Below are 16,980 nucleotides of genomic sequence, written 5' to 3'. Positions count from 1 at the left end.
CAGACACCTCCTCTCCATCGACGTAATACACAAGAATGTCGTGTTTGGAGTCCTACCAGGAGTGTATGCAGTAATACCATCAGCTGTACACTCCAACCATCAACCACCACACACCTATGCTACAGAGAGACAGATAGCTAGACACACATCTAGCATAACAAATAGATGAGCTTTGATTATAATTCGAGGGATAAAACAAAATAAATAAATGTGAACCCTAAACTGTACTTTTAACAAAGGGCTAAATGAAAAAAAAAACAACGTTTCATAGGTTGAAAGAGCTTTCTGAACTGATTAATTGTACAGAACTAATAGCGAGAGAGAGAGAGAGATGTGGTTGTTATGGCAACCGGGAAGGCGCCTTTGAGCACTTGAAGGTGAGTTTGTGGAAAACAAGCACTGTTAAAGCTTGTTAAAGTTATTTTATCAGCCTCATTTCTGTTATAAGCTGGACTCTGCAAGTTATATAAAATATTTATTGACGTGGCATTTATTGAAGTGGCAGTACTCTAAAACAAATTTAATTATATAGCCGGTTTCTAAATAAGAATATAAGTAAGTTATAGTTAACTTAAACGAGCTAGCTTACATCGTTAGCCCAATAAGCTAACTGGAGCTACAATAATTTCAATTATTATCATAATAATGTCTGTAATATCAATTCCATATTTTGTTTTTATCTTTAAAGGACCCCATAGCGAGTTTCCAAAAATAATTTTTGTCTGACTTGCAGTTTAGCTGTTTTAAGAAGCCATGGTGTTCTTTAAGCATCAGTAGTAGTAAGCTATTTTCAGTGAAAAAGCTCTAAAAACCCACATTATACTCCCTGCCCAGCACTAAAGTGCAAGGCAGACAGCCTTGGACAGCCTGTTAATGAGAGTGGCTCATTTAGCAGTTAAATGGCTCCATATTTCCCTAAGGAGGCAGAAAAGACAGAGGAGAAGAAGAAAAAACACAAAACATAATGAATATTGGATTTATCGGGTGACTCCAAATTACTTTAATCTGAGTTGTCCTTGTAGAATTAATTATTCATGGCAGCAGCTCTGGATAACCTCAGAGAAGGAGGTGTGGTTTTTGGACCTTCTGGCATTAGTTTTGATGAAGAAGATGAGGAGGACTCTCCTGCAGTAAGCTCTGATTTTCACATTCACCAGCAGCACTCATTTAATGTTATATGGGAGTTATATGAGAGTTTGAGGGCAGTCAAACTTACACGTTTGCATGTCTGTTTTCCAGGTTTTACTGAGTGTTTTGGTCCAGCATGGGCAGGTGGGTCTCTGCTTCTATGACAGTCAGGACTCATCTTTACACTACATGCCGGACACGCCTGACAACCAAGAGCTCCACCTACTGGTCAGAGGTAAGCAATGCACCTGTATGAGGCAGGTATTGTAGAATGGATACACTTATCTCCACACAATAGTAAATTGTAAAACCCTCAGGGAGACTTACAGTATGTGTTAAAACAACACTTGTGTTGCCATAAAATCTCTTTTTTTCTTTGTTTTGCAGTCATTCAGGAGGTTAGTCCCCATGTAATTATCACCAGTGCAAAGCAGGAGCGCTCCATGACTCGCTTTTTGCAACAGCTAGGTGAGCTTTGGGAGATGATACTTATCTTACCATGAAAGAGGGAAAACAGAAAGACCTTTTAGACAGTTTCCTTTAGACGTGGTGTAGTACATGTAGTCTGGGTCAGAGGAATGAGGTTGAAGTATGTCTGACACTGAAACCAGCCTGTGTGGTAAGTCAGTGGTGCAGTTTTTAAACATCCTGTTCCCGGGGTGGCTGTGGCTCTACTAATTGGAAGGTCGTGGTTTGATCCCTGGCTCCTTAAGTATGCATGTCGAAGTATCCTTGGGCAAGACACCGAACCCATTACAATGTGAGTGTTGTGAGGCTTGCACTAAGAAAATACTTTGAGTGCTCAAATAAAGTAAAAAAGTGCTATATAAGTGCCAGCCATAACCAAAGTACCCCAAATGGCAAGCCAAGCTTTCAAAGCACACTTGTATTCATATCTGTGGTAAACAGCCTCCATGTCATCTTTTGAATATTCTGTATGAGGAAGGTATTTTTAATAACATATTTTTACAGTCACAACCTAGTACGACAGCTATTTTACATTCTTCTGTGGTTTACGCCACAGAAGAATGGATCCCCATCCCCAACAAATGTTATCCTGCTCTCTGTTAGTCAGACTCTTTGAAGTCTGCTAATGTAGTCGCACTGATGAAATTGCTTCTCAAAAAGAGGTCATCATGGTGAACAGAACAAAACCCCAAAATGTTTTCAGCAACCCAGATTTTCATTACTTCTTATTCCCGATAAACAAAAAGTATTCATCTATTTTCTGCTTGCAAAAATATAAACAAAACCAAGTGATTGGATTGATTCAGATCTAACAGCAAAAGCTGTCTAAAGTGAACCTTTTGATTAAATGACCTGAGTCAAATTAGTAGCCCCACTGCTCACCCTAGTGGTGAGTTTATCAAATAAATCTGCAATATGGCTCTTAGAATAGAAAATGTAAGTTTAATTCATTACCTTTACAGTTCTAATAATAAAGTCTGGTTGACATAAAATTCCCAGTCACAACATTTTTGAACTACTGATTAGTGTAATGTTTTATGTAGCCCTTACTGTGTTCACTAAAGTGACAACATTTTTTCTAAACTACTCTCTGTTGCTTCTCAGGTTCAAACCCACACTACAGACCAGAGGTGGTCACGTATCCATATGTTGACTTTGGTAAACACATTCTTGTAATACTCTCTTCCGCAATCATTTAGAAGAAATCTAGCATGAAATTGCACAGTTTTCCAGCTTCATTTTGTATCAATGTTGAAGGTCTGGAGGTCAGTAAGCAAAGGTTGCTCTCTGCCCATCTGCCTTTCCTCCCCGCCTGCATTTCCGAGAGAGACAAACTGTCCTACCTCTCCTCCTGTATCTCCTTTGACTCGTCCCTGATGGTGAGCCAGCTGTCTACATACAACATTATCCTATCCATCAGTCATGGTTCTGCAGGAGATGATCATTTTCGTGTGTGTGTGTGTGTGTACATCTGTGGGATAGCTGAGGGCAGTGGGTGCCCTGCTGAAATGTCTGGACAGGAGGAGAGTGGGAGTGGAGTTGGAAGACAGCAGTGTTGGAGTACCCATCCTGCAGTTTCACGCCTACACACTGTGAGACTTGCATAAATGTAGCACTCACACACACGCACACACAGAGAACTGTGATTACACATTATAATGAGAACCCTGAAACCATTTTTTCAGCGAAGTGCGAAATTTCATTGGCCTGTTTTTAGTCGGTCAGACGTGCTGCAGAAGCATGAATTTGTCCAACTGTGTTTTAATAGCACAAGTGCATCTCCTTCCTGCCTGTCTAGCAAACCAGAACAGCCTAACGCCATTCAGAAGTATTCATGAATAAAAAATGTTGCTTCTCTTTTTCTTCTCATTGTAGTAAAGGAATGGTGTACATTGACTCAGACACATACAGGTAAGTGTATAAACCGTCTTTGTCCTACATAGGCCCCTAAAAGCTAATACTGATCTCCTACAATTTTCATGAATTGTTCCTTGTAGAACAACTGAGCCTACCAAGCAACTGCTCAATTCAATTGAAATCAGGTTTACTTGTTTAGGAAACTTTTAGGAGTTTCTTTTGCTTTTTCTGTTCTGTTCTTTATCTGTTCTGACATTGTTTTACAGTTTTTGAAATTTCAGCTTTGTGTTGTGACTGTTTATCTTTTGTTGGTACTTTTGTTGTTTTGAATATATTTTATCCAAATTCAGCAAAATATGGAAACTCACCAAGGGCTTTATCATGGTATTAAGAGAGGAAACAAACAAACACAGGACACAGAAACAAATGTCAAAAACTGAAGCATAAAGAATTAAAAACCACGCACAATAGGACTATACACTCAATGAGTTCACCCAATGAGTTCACACTGTACTCACATAGCCTCCAAAGTCTCTATATCTCAATCCAGTAGAGCACCTTGGAGATGTAATGAAAATGAATAATCACATTATGTGTAGCTTACAAATTTCCAGAAATTATGTGAGGCTGTCATCTCAATATGGACCAAAACCGCTAAGGAATGTTTTCAGCACTTTTTTAAATCTATGCCACAAAGAATTAGGGTAGATCTGAAGGGAAAAGTATAACTAATGAAGTAGCTGGTGAATCTAATATACACAAAAGGCTGATTGCACATTGGTACACAGGAAGAGTAGTCAATCAAAATGAAGCATAATAACAAAATAAGTAAGGAAGTGGAAAACAAGGTAGAAAAATGTGCAAACACACAGACAAGACAAAGGGAGGCAACAGTGGGGACACTCCTTCTTGGAAATACAAGAAGAAATAACAGTAAAATAAAAGTTCACCAACAACATTACAAGAAAACGGGACAATGACAGGTTTTATGTTTGTTCCAGTGTTCTGCAGATCTTCAAATCAGAACTCCACCCATCAGTCTACAAGCTGCATTCAGGAGAAAAGGAGGGACTCAGTCTCTATGGTATGTATAGTAGTTAGTGCATTATCACTCTTTCTTATCCAGTTGTGTTTACACCGAGTATTGTGTGTGTGTCACAGGGATCCTGAACCGCTGCAAGTGCAAGTTTGGCTCCAAACTGCTACGGTAAGAAAGTACAATTACACACATACACAGTAAGTTATTGATCAGCAGCGAATACCGTCTTTGAATAATATAAAGGTAGTTTTGGCTTGCAGCATAATAAGCAAAATTAAATGTCCTAGCAGCAAATAAAAAGATGATTTAATTAGCAAATAAATTTGTGAAAAAAATCCTACACAGTTACAAACACTATCATAGCAACAAACAATAAACAGTCGAGTTTCTTTCATGTATTTTTACAAACAAACCGTAGTGCTGAAGTTCTGCAAGATATGAAATTTGAGTTTGTATAAAGCAGATTTTATTTATAGACAAGATGCACCGTTTGTTTTTTTACTAGTATAATAATGCTGTATTTTTGTAGTATTGAATGTTGATGGTAAAACACCCCTATTTTCAGGTAATTTTGCATTTCATCAACAAACTGTGGTTTCTTGAGGGTTGCTTGTTTGTACTACTACTGTGGCATCATGTCTTCTGTCAGTCAGTGGTTTCTGCAGCCTACACAGGACCTGAAAGTGTTAAAAAGGAGGCAGGAAGTGATACGTTTCTTCACGTCTCCTCAGAACTCAGACTCCCTGAGAACCCTGCAGTCATCGCTACGCAACATCAGAAACATACCTGTAACCTGTCTATCATTTCTCACTTAATTACACCCTTACCTACAGATTCATCACCTAACCACTGATATGACAACTACCTAAATCCAGTTTGTGTCTGTGTGCTGTAGACTCTTCTAAGGCGGATGACTCTCTCTCTCACCAAAGTTACTGACTGGCAGAGCCTCTACAAGGTTGGAGCTACAGGACAGTTTTACTAAGCACACCTTTTCCATGTGACAAGTTCTGTTAAATGTTCAACAAAGTGTGTGTTTGTCAGACGGTGTACAGTGCAGTGTGTATCAGGGACACAGCGCGTCACCTGCCTCAGTCCATTCAGCTGTTTCGTGATATCAGTGAAGGGTTCTCTGATGATCTCAACTATATCACCTCCCTCATCAGCAGAGTTGTGAGTTCCTCCATAAAATCACACCTATTGTCTTAATCACATTTGGCGCCTTTGTTAAGTGTTAATAGACTTCTGATGTGTGATGTAGGTGGATTTTGAAGCCAGCTTGGCAGACAACCGCTTCACAGTCAAACCGAATGTGGATCCTGCCATTGATGAGAGTAAATACCTGTTTTAGGTGTAAGCCCATGTGAACTTTGTATGACTGTTGACCTAAACCCATAATTACACTCTCCCTCTTCCAGAGAAGAGGAGGATGATGGGGCTGTCTGACTTCCTGACGGATGTTGCCAGAAGAGAACTTGAACACCTGGATGCTCGAATCCCATCCTGCTGTGTCATCTACATCCCTGTGGTCCAAGATTTAATTCTGGCACACACAATGCTTTCTCAATTTTTTTATTTATTTATTTATTTTTACAAACTCATTTGTCTGCAGTATTTCAAAAAAGTATTTCCCCCTTCCTGACTTCTTATTTCAGATGATTAAACAAATTTTAGTGTTAGACAAAGATAAACAGTAAATGCACAACACAATTTTAAAATGATGCTTTCATTTATTAAAGGAACAAACCTACCAGGCTCTGTGTGAAAAAGTAATTGCCCCCTAAATCTAATAACTGGTTGTGGCGCCCTTGACAGCAAGAACTGAATTCAAATGGTTGCATTAACTGACAGTGAGTCTTTCACATCACTGTGGGGTAATTTTGGCCAACTCTTCTTTGCTAAATTATGTTAATTCAGTCACATTGGAGGGTTTTTGCAAAGCACCATTATACTACTACCAACATGTTCGCCTCTTGGTCTGATGTTTTCTTTTACTGAAATACTGTTTTAGTTTCACCCTAGATGTAACGGGACTAAAAACTTCTAAAAAGTTAGCTTTTTTTCTCGTCAGTCCACAGAATATTTTTCCAAAAGTCTCTGGGATTATCAAGATGTTTTCTGACAAATGTATTCTTTAGATTTTGGTGTGGTGTGTTGCTTTATGAGATCTTTTAGCCTACTTCACTTTGTCAAACACATTCTATTTTAGTAATTTCTTTAGTCAGCAGGTCTAATTTTGTATTTATTGACATTAACTTTGTCTAATATTAAAATTTGTCTGATGATCTGAAACATGTAACTGTGAAAAATATGGGGAAAAAACCCCTAAGAAATCAAGAAAGGGGCAGATGCTCTTTCACAGCACTGTATACTGCAGTATTTCTTTGATTTATTGATGATCAGATATTGAAGAGATTGTTACTCTGGACCATCCGTATATATCTTAGTACCTTTTATGTGTGAAACTCTCTGTACAGATTGGATTCTTGCTGTCTGTGCCTCGACTGCCTAATATGGTAGAGAAAAAGGATTTTGAGATGGAGGGACTTGATTTTTTGGTATGTTCATGATTGTATCTAACGATTACATTGTTTACACACTTTTGTGGTGTTTATTCCATATATACAATATATGTTTTTTTCTATATGTCTGTGTGTGGGCTAGTTTCTTTCAGACGACCGGCTCCACTACCGGAGCCAGAGAACCAGGGAGCTCAACGAGTTCCTCGGAGACTTGCACTGCGACATTAGAGGTCTTTTACTTTCACCCACAAAACAGTCACATCACAGGCGTGTTTCTGACATTTTTATGAGGGAAAAACTGTGCAATTCTCAAGATACTACCTTGATCACAAACCTCCTGTTTGTCAGACATGGAGATGGCAGTCATGGCACATTTGCAGAGCGCAGTCCTTGAAAGGAGCGATTCCCTCTTTAAGGTTCGTGTTCATCACTGTGTGTATGCAGATTCCAGGGTTTAACACATGACTCCCACTCTGTTTAAAAGATTGCTGGCATCAAAGTGATGCTTTTGATGTGTGTAGGTGGGTTTTGTTGTGATTAACTGTGTGCTTCCTCTGGTTGGATTGAGTTGTTTACTTTGATTATGAAACAGACTCTGATCCCATTACAAGTTATTTTTTAACTGCTGTGATACTTGTCTATTGATGTATGAGTGCTGCACTATGTGACTGCAGCTATTCTAAACAATATTATTTTTGAGGGAACAACGAACATAGAGAAAAAATGTATTTGTGGTCAAAATGTAACCCTAAAAACTTTTAATAATATTGCAACTTAAAAGATTTAAAAGAAATAATTTAAAAGAAATACTGAGTTCAATAAAGAGGGGTAACACAGTCTGCTTCTTTGTTGACTATATCTTTGTTGACTATATCGACAGAGAAGACTGTAGGTAGGAAGGAAGGTCTGTTGGATTCTAACAGCTCTTCTGTTCAGGATATTAAAGGCGTTTAATCTTTACATTCTATAGGTTCTTGATCTCGCTGCTGAGCTAGACTGTCTGATGGCGATGAGCAGCGCCTCCCAGGAGTACAATTACACCTCGCCCAAGCTAGCCAGCAACAGGAAGATAACGATCACACAGGGCAGGCAAGCGCTGACACACAAGAGGAAAAATTGTTACTGCAGTACAAGGGTGTACTTTTTTGTATTTACTGTTTTTTTGTTTGTTTGTTTTGGGGGGGGTTGTTTTTGTCCAGGCACCCACTGTTGGAGCTGTGCTCTCCTGTGTTTGTGGCCAACTCCTTCCACAGCTCTGAGTCTGAGGGCAGAGTCAAAATAATCACCGGACCCAACTCATCCGGAAAGAGCATCTACCTCAAACAGGTAGGGCTGTCTGTTTATGACAAGTACAAAGAAATCTAATACTAATACTAATCATTTCAAAAACATACAGAATAATCAACTTACTCATTTTTTGTGTCAGCTGCTGCATCACCAACACTTTTAACGTGTCTGTACACCACTGTGTTCTTGCCTAAGTCAGCTATCTCTTTACCGGCTGATGTTTCTGTGTACATTCTCATCCAAGTCATGGTAGTCTTAACCGCCTGACTTTGGAAGTCATCCTGATCGTGGAACCACCCTGTCATTATGTGAGTTGTTGTGGTCAGAAGGTGAGTCAGAGACTCTCAGGATGAACTCAAAGGTGACAACACCACAAGGTCTTGAAAACTTGGGACTTGCCAACAGCTGAAGGAGCTTTTTGGATGAGAGGTCAAACATCTCAGGCGCCTATTTTTTGGTGGTTTTAGGGCTGTTTGCGCATGTCTCCCTCCCCTTACCCACAACTAGTTGCAAATGATAGCTTCCCCTCCCTGACCCTGGTGCTGCCAGATATTTCTTCCTGTTAAAAGGGAGTTTTTCCTTTCCACTGTCACCAAGTGCTTGCTCACGGGGATCATCTGACTGCTGGGGTTTTTTCTCTTTTACCTTACAATAAAAAGCCCCTTGAGGCAAATGTTGTTGTGATTTGGAACTATATAAATAAAAATGAATTAAACTAACCTGAATTTTATTTTGTTCTTCTTGTGTGATCCCAAGTGACGAGCTTCTATGAGCCAAATAGCCAAAAAAGATGACATTCAAAAGACAAAAAAATAATCAGCATTATTGCACATAATTTGCCTTTTTGTCTCAGCAGCTGCATTTGCACTTTAGAAAAGATCCACAACATTTATCTATTTCCGTTCCACACTATTTTTACTTTATTAGTTATTTAATCAGGCATTGCTCCGAAATTTACAACCTCATCAGAAAAATATTTAGATTTCCATAATAACAAAGAGACACCTCAGTTTTTGAAACTTAACACTTAACTTAACCTGCTTTCTATTTTGATTTTGGCAGGTGGGTCTGATTGTGTTCATGGCTCTGATTGGCTCAGACGTGCCTGCAAAGGAGGCAGAGATTGGTCTAGTGGACGGGATCTTTACGTGCATGCAGAGCAGAGAGTCCGTGTCTGTGGGCCTTAGCACCTTCATGATAGACCTCAACCAGGTATCTCACGCACACACAAAAACACAGAAATTTCATGATCACAAGCAGCTCCCACTGTGTGTGTGTGTGTGTGTAGGTGTACAAATGAAATATATGAACTTTCATCACTGCTCTCCTCATGCTCCACTCCCACTCTCCACCTGTCAATTTTTTTAAGCAACCACTGCCTACAGCAATGAGACACACACACACAACCAATAAAACGCAAAGTTTAGTCTAACAGTTTGCATCTCTTTTCTCTAGATGGCACAGGCTCTTAACAGCAGTACTGGCAACTCGCTAGTCCTCATCGATGAATTCGGAAAAGGAACTAACACAGTAAGAACAGACTGTCCCAGCACTTCGTGAATTGAACACATATGCACAAGCGTAAAAGGGGAAACACTATGTCATTAATGTTACACACCTGAAACCAGTCACAAGTTTAGAGCTGCAGCACAAACAGACTCTGGGTTCAGCCAAACATGTGTCACCTATTAGCAAGAAAATAGCAGCAGCTGTGTGGACCTACAGACTTAGAAGTGTTATTTTGCACCTTCTACGGGCAGTTTTGAAACTTTGTATGTGCATACATACACACATACTTATACACACAAAGCATTTTAATCCATCTCTGTGTACCATGTTGTACTGAGGAGGGATGAGAAACTCCAGTTCTGTTTCTGTTCTAGAGAGTAAACAGGTGTGAGAGGCAGAAACCAACAGAAAGAACGAGCAAAATATCAGTGTAGGATAACTTCCATCTTAATCCAGTTAACATGTGTGTATAATAAAAAATTTTATTATTACAATGTGAAAACAATTTGATAATTTGAAGTATTAGTCACTATAATGGACTAAATCTGCAGCTCCCCTCAGTCCCCTCAGAGCTTTGTAATGAGCTTCAGTGGATCGTTAAGCTTTTCTCTCTCTGTTCACTTTCACTGCTCTAACTTTGCTGCACACTAACTAATAAACACCAAAGAGGGGCACTGGACAGCTACACACACAGAAATGTGAATTTAAAAAGAGGAAATATTGAATATTATCTTGAATATAGCTAATGTCACTATGAAACTGCTGGATTTGTCAGTTTTGTAACCGTGGTTCTTTCTCTGGTTTGGCCAAAAACTTTTCAAAAAATCAGAAAAAAGAAACTGAAGTCTCCCTCCTGATAACATGCATGCAAAGACTGGGTGATGCCTGACTTTCCCAGTGTACTTTTGTCTTTTTGCTGCACATGGTTGGAAAAAGACAGAATTTCCAGTGAACAGATCTACATCTGCTGATCTTATCTGCTACTGCGGTTACTTTACTGCTTTGTAATTGTTTCAGGTATCCAAACATGGATATAAACATTCCTGTGTGCACCAATAAATACATTCCTGCACATCTTTCAGTTGCACATCCATGATATGAATTTCCTATGGGTGCACTGGAATCATAGAGAAATACATTCGAGTCATGGTTTTTCACTCTCTATCTGCATTTAATTATTAGTTGTTATTATTAATCTCTGGCTCTCTTGAACATTGTTAGTATATTCAAGTAGACTGTGGCATTTTAATGTCAGTTGGTATCAAGGAGCTCAAAGCGTGCCAGTAAATAATCCCCCATACAATTACACCTCCAGCAGCAGCCTGAACCACTGATACAAGGCAGAATGGATTCATGCTTTTATGTTATTTATGCTTCTGACCTTACTTTCCGAATGCTGCAGGAGAAACCGAGACTCATCACACCAGAGAATTTTCAAATTTTCAGTTGTCCAACTTCGGTGAGCCTGTGTGAATTGTAGCCTCAGTTTAATGTTAACATACAGGACAGCTATATGTTAATTTTTCATTTTCAGACCATTTCAGACTAATCACCTGTCTTCCTCATTCTGATACTCAGTTTGAATTTCAGCAGGTCTTCTTGACCATGTCTACATGTGATTGGCTGATTACATATTTGCATTAACAAGTAGATGAACAGGTGTACCTGTACGATATTTAATATGGTTGGATGATTAAAAGCAGTAAAAAACATTAGCATTAGGTAAACTGACATTTTTTACTAACACCTTGAACAAAGAGCAAGGAGGGCATCTGGTGGGTGGACTATTTTCATCCACAAATTTAAAACTGAGGTCCCGTTTTTTTCCTGACAGCATCCCACTATCACTAAAAATATTATTAAATCGTAGTTGTCGCTGTGCAGGTGGACGGACTGTCCTTGCTGGCTGCATCGATCTCTTACTGGCTGGGGAAGGCCCTGGGGGATGTTCCTCACGTTCTGGTGGCTACTAACTTCCACAGTGTGGTGCAGCTGAGTTTGTTACCATCCTCGGCCCTGCTGTCTCTTCTGGTACTGAGAAACTTTGAGAGTGATTTAAAAAAAACTTCTGTAAAGTTTAAAAATGGTAAACTAAATTGCTACAGAAAAATGTTTACAACGGAAACATCCAAATGACCAATTAGGTAATAAGATTTGTTTTACCCCATTTCACAAGTATGACTAATAATTTGGGTGTATGTGTGCGTCTGGTATGTGTGTTTGTGTGTGTTAGACCCTAGAGACAGCAGTGGACGGAGATGAGTTGGTGTTTTTGTACCAACTAAAGGAAGGGATCTGCCAGTCCAGCTATGCTGCCAACATTGCTACACTGGCGGGCCTGCCAACTTCCCTTGTACAGAGAGCAGTGGAGGTAAACACACACACACACACACGCACACATACAGAAATAGGCTGACAGACTGACTGATTTTTGTGTTTGTTAAGGTGTCTGAGCTGTACAGGGCAGGAAGGCCCATTAAACGCACTGAAAAAGCATCCTTGGAAGAAGAGACAAAGAGGTTTGCTAAACTTAAGCAACACAAAGTTACACACAGTTAAAAGCAGTGTGTGAAATGTTTCTGTTTGTGGGCAACAGGTGCCAGTTTGTTGTGGAGAAGTTCCTTAGCTTGAACCTGGAGGACAAAGATTTGGATGTGCAGAGGTTCTTGAAGGAAGAGCTCCTGCCCTCTGCTGGAGATCTATTGAACCGCAGCTGAATGCTTCAGGCTTTGCTGCAAACAGCTTCTGTCAGTCCGTTCATTCATTCGTAAATGTTTTGGGTTGGTGTTGGAAGAACGCCGGGGCAAAATACATAGTGACACAACCTTTATTGCAAGAAACACTGCAAAAAAAAAACAAAACAAAACAAAAAAGCAGCACAGTTTTTTATGTTTAAGTACCATATTCACACTTAAAAAATATGAACTGTAACGCCAAAAAGGGTTTCTGTAATATATAATAAATGATCTTTTATGCTATAACCATCCAACGTCTTCTTAGTCATTCATAAAAAAGTTCTGTAAATGTGGCGGTTTTTCTTCACCATATGGTTGAAATCCTTTCAGCATCACTTCACACAGTCTGTAATAAATAATAAACAAGTTCTACTTTATTATGATGATGCTGATTCTTCAGTAAACCAGGTAGTTAGAGCCACTGTGATATACATCAGTGCGCAGATGGAAAGTTTGCTCGCTGAGTTGCAGAAGGGCGTGTCGCAACAGTGTTTGGTCATCGCAAAGATGGTGTTGTTTGGAAAGATCTCAAAGGTCGTCTCCACCTCGCACTCCTCTGCCTGGGTACACCCCAGCATCTTTATATCCAAAGCATCAGCTGGGGACACAGGGCAGTAGCATACAGTCATGACCAGTGTGTATTTTATAACCAATAACCTTCACATCTTTTCTCGTATTTGTCATATATTATTTGGTAAACACACACCTGCCCTCCCCCGGCCTGTGTAGCAGCGCTCCCCAAGATTGCATTTGGTTTCGGTCGTGTAGCAGGCATCCCAGAAGCCTAAATCACAGCGGAAGCACTCCAGATGCTGCTCCTCTGCTTCGAATGCCACTGAGTCCATTAGCTGCTCTACCTGCTCCTTTTCCTCACCTGAGCCCAAAGAATAACACTGAATGCACAATGATTTTTACTGAACATGCTGCTAAAGGAGATTCATCTGAACAACTAAACAGGGAAATGTGTCCATTATGGACACAATTGACGAAGATGACGAGGGTTTTTTCTGCATGCCAAATATTTTGGCCTCCCACCATCGAAAAATCATCAGGGCTTAATGATAAAAATATGTACTTTTTTTCAAATTTGGGATCAATTTTTTTGAGTTGAAACACATTTTAAAACAGCCAAAAATAAGAGGAAAATGCAAAGACCTTAATTACATGCCAACCAACCAAAGGTCTATGAATGTGGCTGATACAGGAAATGCAGATTTATTATCCTTTATTTAAATTTGTATAAGCAGATAAGCACCATTGCTGGTAACCAGGACACTGAACATAATCAGGTAACAGTCAAGAGAAAGACTCAAATACAACTAAGAACAGAAAAAATGAAGTTATAAACAGGCTAAAGTCAATAAAATACTTTGGGTTTCTCAGTTTTTATGTAATAGCCTTTTTGGCACATTAATATTCAGGGTTGCTGGATGTGTGAAATACTGCAGGACTGTTACAGGACATCAAGCCAAACTCATGGCCAGCAAACTGCTGAGCACTTGAGCATCTCAGAAATGCTTTGTTTATTCTGCAGCAGTCTGGAATTTGTTTCTTGAGTGCGTTATTCAGGGAGTGCTCCAAGTCATAGGCCAGCATCATGTTTGTATTAACCGCACAGATACTGGGATTAATGGAAAACTTCAGCAGGGGAACATAATGCAGGCAGGGGACAATACCTCAGTTATTCCTACTGTGATGTACTCTTGGAGCCCTCAGAATCATGCCACTAGTTTTACAAGATTTTCTTAGTGTCTTAAAACAAAACTGGAGATTGTTAATAAGCTTATCATCAGGGTCCTGTTTTATTCTAAAGATCACCTTTGAGGAGACAACAGCATATCATGATATAGGGAGCTTTGGTTGCCAAATGGCTGACTTTAGTGCTGCGATTGGCTGCTGTCGGCAAAAGGGACTAATCTCTTCCTCAGAGTAATCGGATGCATTTTGGTGAGACAATCCTTATCCCCTGTCATCTTGTTAACCCGGTGCCAGCTCGGGTGAATGAGCAAAACAAAAGAGTACCGAGGTGGGGGGTCATTATGAGGAAGGGCCAGGCTTACTTTTTATAACCTAAGGTCCAAAGTCCACTCTTATTTAACAGTTTAAGGGGTAAAGCCTGTCTAATACAGTGCAACACAGCCCTATAATAAGTTTTTCCTTAGTGCACATTATAATAGACTTTTTTTTGAGGTCATGGTTTCACTTGAAGGTAATTTTGGAGGATTTTAACCAAACTCTCATGCTGCTACATTGTGCAGTGGGTCTCTTTAGGTCTCGACCTCTCTAAAACAGTTTTAACAAAGGTTGATCACTAAAGTCTTCATGATGGGAGGATTTATTGTAGAGCTGTGACTATTTTATGAAGTCACAAACATTTGTATTTCTATCTTGCCTTACACTGCAGCAGACTGAATACAGTTCAGTTTTCCACCAGTTTGAAGCAGTCGTCTTACACTATGGGAATCTGGGGCAGTTTGTGTGATGCTTTATCAGGCTAGTTTATTTAGTAATAAAATAATGTGCAGATTAATCAGCAATGAAAATACTTTTTAGTTACAGACCAAATGTATCACAGGACAGCTTATTAGGTGATCTCAACATTATTGATATGGTATAAATTAATGCAGTCATTAAAGCCAGTGAGAATCTGACAAGCTATCAGTCAAAAACACAAATACTTTTTAGGGTCAGCTGTTGGACTCTTAAGTGAAATATAAAGAAAATGTCCTTAAAAAGCATTAGAGCACTAAAAATAACACCTGCTATAGACTCGGGTACTCTGTCAGCTTACCTTGAGCAGGTGTGAGAATCATGATGGCAAAAACACACAATATGACGCCTTTCATTTTGAGTGGGATGCTTCCTCCACTGACTCCACCATGAGGACTGCTGAGGTGGCCGGAGGGTGGAGGGAATTGGATTAGTAAGGAAAGCACCTGTCACCTGTGCGACACCAATCACAGCTGCTAGAAGGGTGCTGACGATCAAACAAGTGACGTTTCTGGGAATAACTGCAGAGATGTGCACTGAAACCTGCAGTAGAGAAGGAGTTTACATCTCCTAAAATGTCAGAAAATTGCATTTTGTTTTTTAGCAGTTTTTCAAGAGAAAATACAGCATCAGTGTCACAAATATAACCAAGGAGGTGACACGTGCCTTTGTTTCTAATGAGCAAATTACTTCAAAGGTTAAGATTCCTCCACATGGGTAAAAAACGTGTTCCTGATTTATAACAAAGATTTCTGAGCTGAGCTGAGCCCGCCTTTCTGTTTTGACGTTTTGTTACTTTTGAAGTTCCTCAGTAACGGAAATCATTTCACCAACAGAGAAACGGTGATCAGAGCTTCTCTCGCGTGTTAAGGAGCAGAGAAATTGCATGAACCTGAGTCAGCGCAGGGTTAAGCAGCTTATAGCCACCCGTCCGTCTGCTCAGATATGTATCAATGCACACACACACACACACACACGCTGGCCTCTCAGAGGAGTGCATTCGATTCAGCTATATTCTCAATGCAGCATTAAGATCTGTGCAGCTGACTTATGTAACACGTGCCCCACACACACACACACAGCGACACATAGAAATACACATGAGAAGATTTATTAAATTGTGTGGTGCTGCAGTGTTTGTATACACATAAATCTGCTGAAGGGATTCCCCCTGTCCTGTGAATCAATCCCTCTGTATATGCAACATTTATCTGAACAGACTTATTTGTGTAATTAACTCAGTTACATGACTCACTGCAACAATTCTTAGCATCAAACTTTCTTTTTTAAAAAGAAAGGCTCCAGATGCTGAATTATAAAAGTTTGTTGCCTTACTTTGGATCATGTGATAGTAAATGTAATATCCTGAAGGCATCTGACAACTTTATGACTCGTATGGAAGATGTAATTTGTGGTGCTTTATTGGATTATGCACACACACTGCTGTTATTTAGCCTCCTCTCTCTGATTCAGATGGACAAGCAGAAGTAGCACCTGATGTGTAGTGTAACACAATACAAACTCCATTGCACCACAAACTGCAGGCTCCCAAAATCACAATGCGGTCGAATAAAAAGCTCTGAATAAAAACATTTGCAGGGGGAAGGATTTATTGCAACACTGTTGTGTGCTTGGTTTACTTAAAATTGAAAACCAAAAACCAAAAAAAAACCAACAACAAACTGGCAGTCGAGTGCAACATGACAATGTGCAGATAAAATGGTAATAAAAGTTGGAAGTTACAGCTCTACAGTGCATCGTCTTTCCCTCCAAATGTAAACACATCGGATCATCTCACGCGCCGCAAAGCACTCGCGCAGCCGACATGTGAGAAGAGAGCGAACACAGAGCTGCTTTTCTGAGAGGCATGAGTGCGAAGGAGGCTGCTTGCAGCATGTTGCAAGATTCAGACACGTCCCTCCCCCCACCCCCCGACCACCACCAC

At 39.8% G+C, this 16,980-nt stretch overlaps 2 protein-coding genes across 6 annotated transcripts; one reads left to right on the top strand and one right to left on the bottom strand.

Annotated features, from left to right (window-relative positions):
- Window positions 1-194: 194 nt before the first annotated feature.
- msh5 (mutS homolog 5) lies at window positions 195-12,794 on the top strand. Of its 5 annotated transcripts, XM_039619023.1 has the most exons (26): window positions 307-377; window positions 1,023-1,130; window positions 1,240-1,363; window positions 1,516-1,596; window positions 2,701-2,754; window positions 2,854-2,975; window positions 3,079-3,188; window positions 3,472-3,507; window positions 4,455-4,537; window positions 4,615-4,660; window positions 5,142-5,280; window positions 5,388-5,450; window positions 5,537-5,665; window positions 5,754-5,826; window positions 5,911-6,038; window positions 6,970-7,050; window positions 7,157-7,244; window positions 7,363-7,430; window positions 7,985-8,103; window positions 8,214-8,340; window positions 9,364-9,513; window positions 9,757-9,831; window positions 11,695-11,841; window positions 12,044-12,181; window positions 12,256-12,329; window positions 12,407-12,794. In XM_039619023.1, exons 2-26 carry the CDS (start codon window positions 1,035-1,037, stop codon window positions 12,525-12,527), a joined length of 2,472 nt encoding a protein of 823 aa, XP_039474957.1. In that variant the 5' UTR covers window positions 307-377; window positions 1,023-1,034; the 3' UTR covers window positions 12,528-12,794. The 5 variants fall into 5 exon arrangements, with proteins under 5 accessions (XP_039474959.1, XP_039474956.1, XP_039474955.1 ...); XM_039619022.1 differs by lacking the exon at window positions 1,023-1,130 and having other exon boundaries at window positions 201-377; window positions 5,911-6,020; XM_039619021.1 differs by lacking the exon at window positions 1,023-1,130 and having other exon boundaries at window positions 201-377.
- On the bottom strand, window positions 12,583-16,952 carry LOC116331321 (protein Bouncer-like). The gene is made up of 3 exons (XM_039619029.1): window positions 15,337-16,952; window positions 13,252-13,419; window positions 12,583-13,143 (listed from the first exon to the last, which is right to left on the bottom strand). Exons 1-3 carry the CDS (start codon window positions 15,389-15,391, stop codon window positions 12,923-12,925), a joined length of 444 nt encoding a protein of 147 aa, XP_039474963.1. The 5' UTR covers window positions 15,392-16,952; the 3' UTR covers window positions 12,583-12,922.
- Between the last annotated feature and the right edge of the window lie 28 nt (window positions 16,953-16,980).

This window comes from Oreochromis aureus, linkage group 11 (genome assembly GCF_013358895.1).
Source record: "Oreochromis aureus strain Israel breed Guangdong linkage group 11, ZZ_aureus, whole genome shotgun sequence".
In the NCBI taxonomy this organism is placed as follows: Eukaryota; Metazoa; Chordata; class Actinopteri; order Cichliformes; family Cichlidae; genus Oreochromis; species Oreochromis aureus.
This window is presented reverse-complemented; position numbering and strand designations above follow the sequence as displayed.

What these genes read in the sequence shown, in the direction of transcription:
- LOC116331321 (XM_039619029.1), bottom strand. Translation starts at nt 15,391, where the DNA reads ATGAAAGGCGTCATATTGTGTGTTTTTGCCATCATGATTCTCACACCT. An exon ending in GATTCTCACACCTGCTCAAG is followed by an intron (nt 13,420 to 15,336) that starts GTAAGCTGACAG and finishes CTTTGGGCTCAG; the next exon opens with GTGAGGAAAAGGAGCAGGTA. An exon ending in CACAGGCCGGGGGAGGGCAG is followed by an intron (nt 13,144 to 13,251) that starts GTGTGTGTTTAC and finishes CTGTGTCCCCAG; the next exon opens with CTGATGCTTTGGATATAAAG.
- msh5 (XM_039619021.1), top strand. Translation starts at nt 246, where the DNA reads ATGAAAAAAAAAACAACGTTTCATAGGTTGAAAGAGCTTTCTGAACTG. An exon ending in CCTTTGACTCGTCCCTGATG is followed by an intron (nt 2,976 to 3,078) that starts GTGAGCCAGCTG and finishes TCTGTGGGATAG; the next exon opens with CTGAGGGCAGTGGGTGCCCT. An exon ending in ACTGGCAGAGCCTCTACAAG is followed by an intron (nt 5,451 to 5,536) that starts GTTGGAGCTACA and finishes TGTGTTTGTCAG; the next exon opens with ACGGTGTACAGTGCAGTGTG.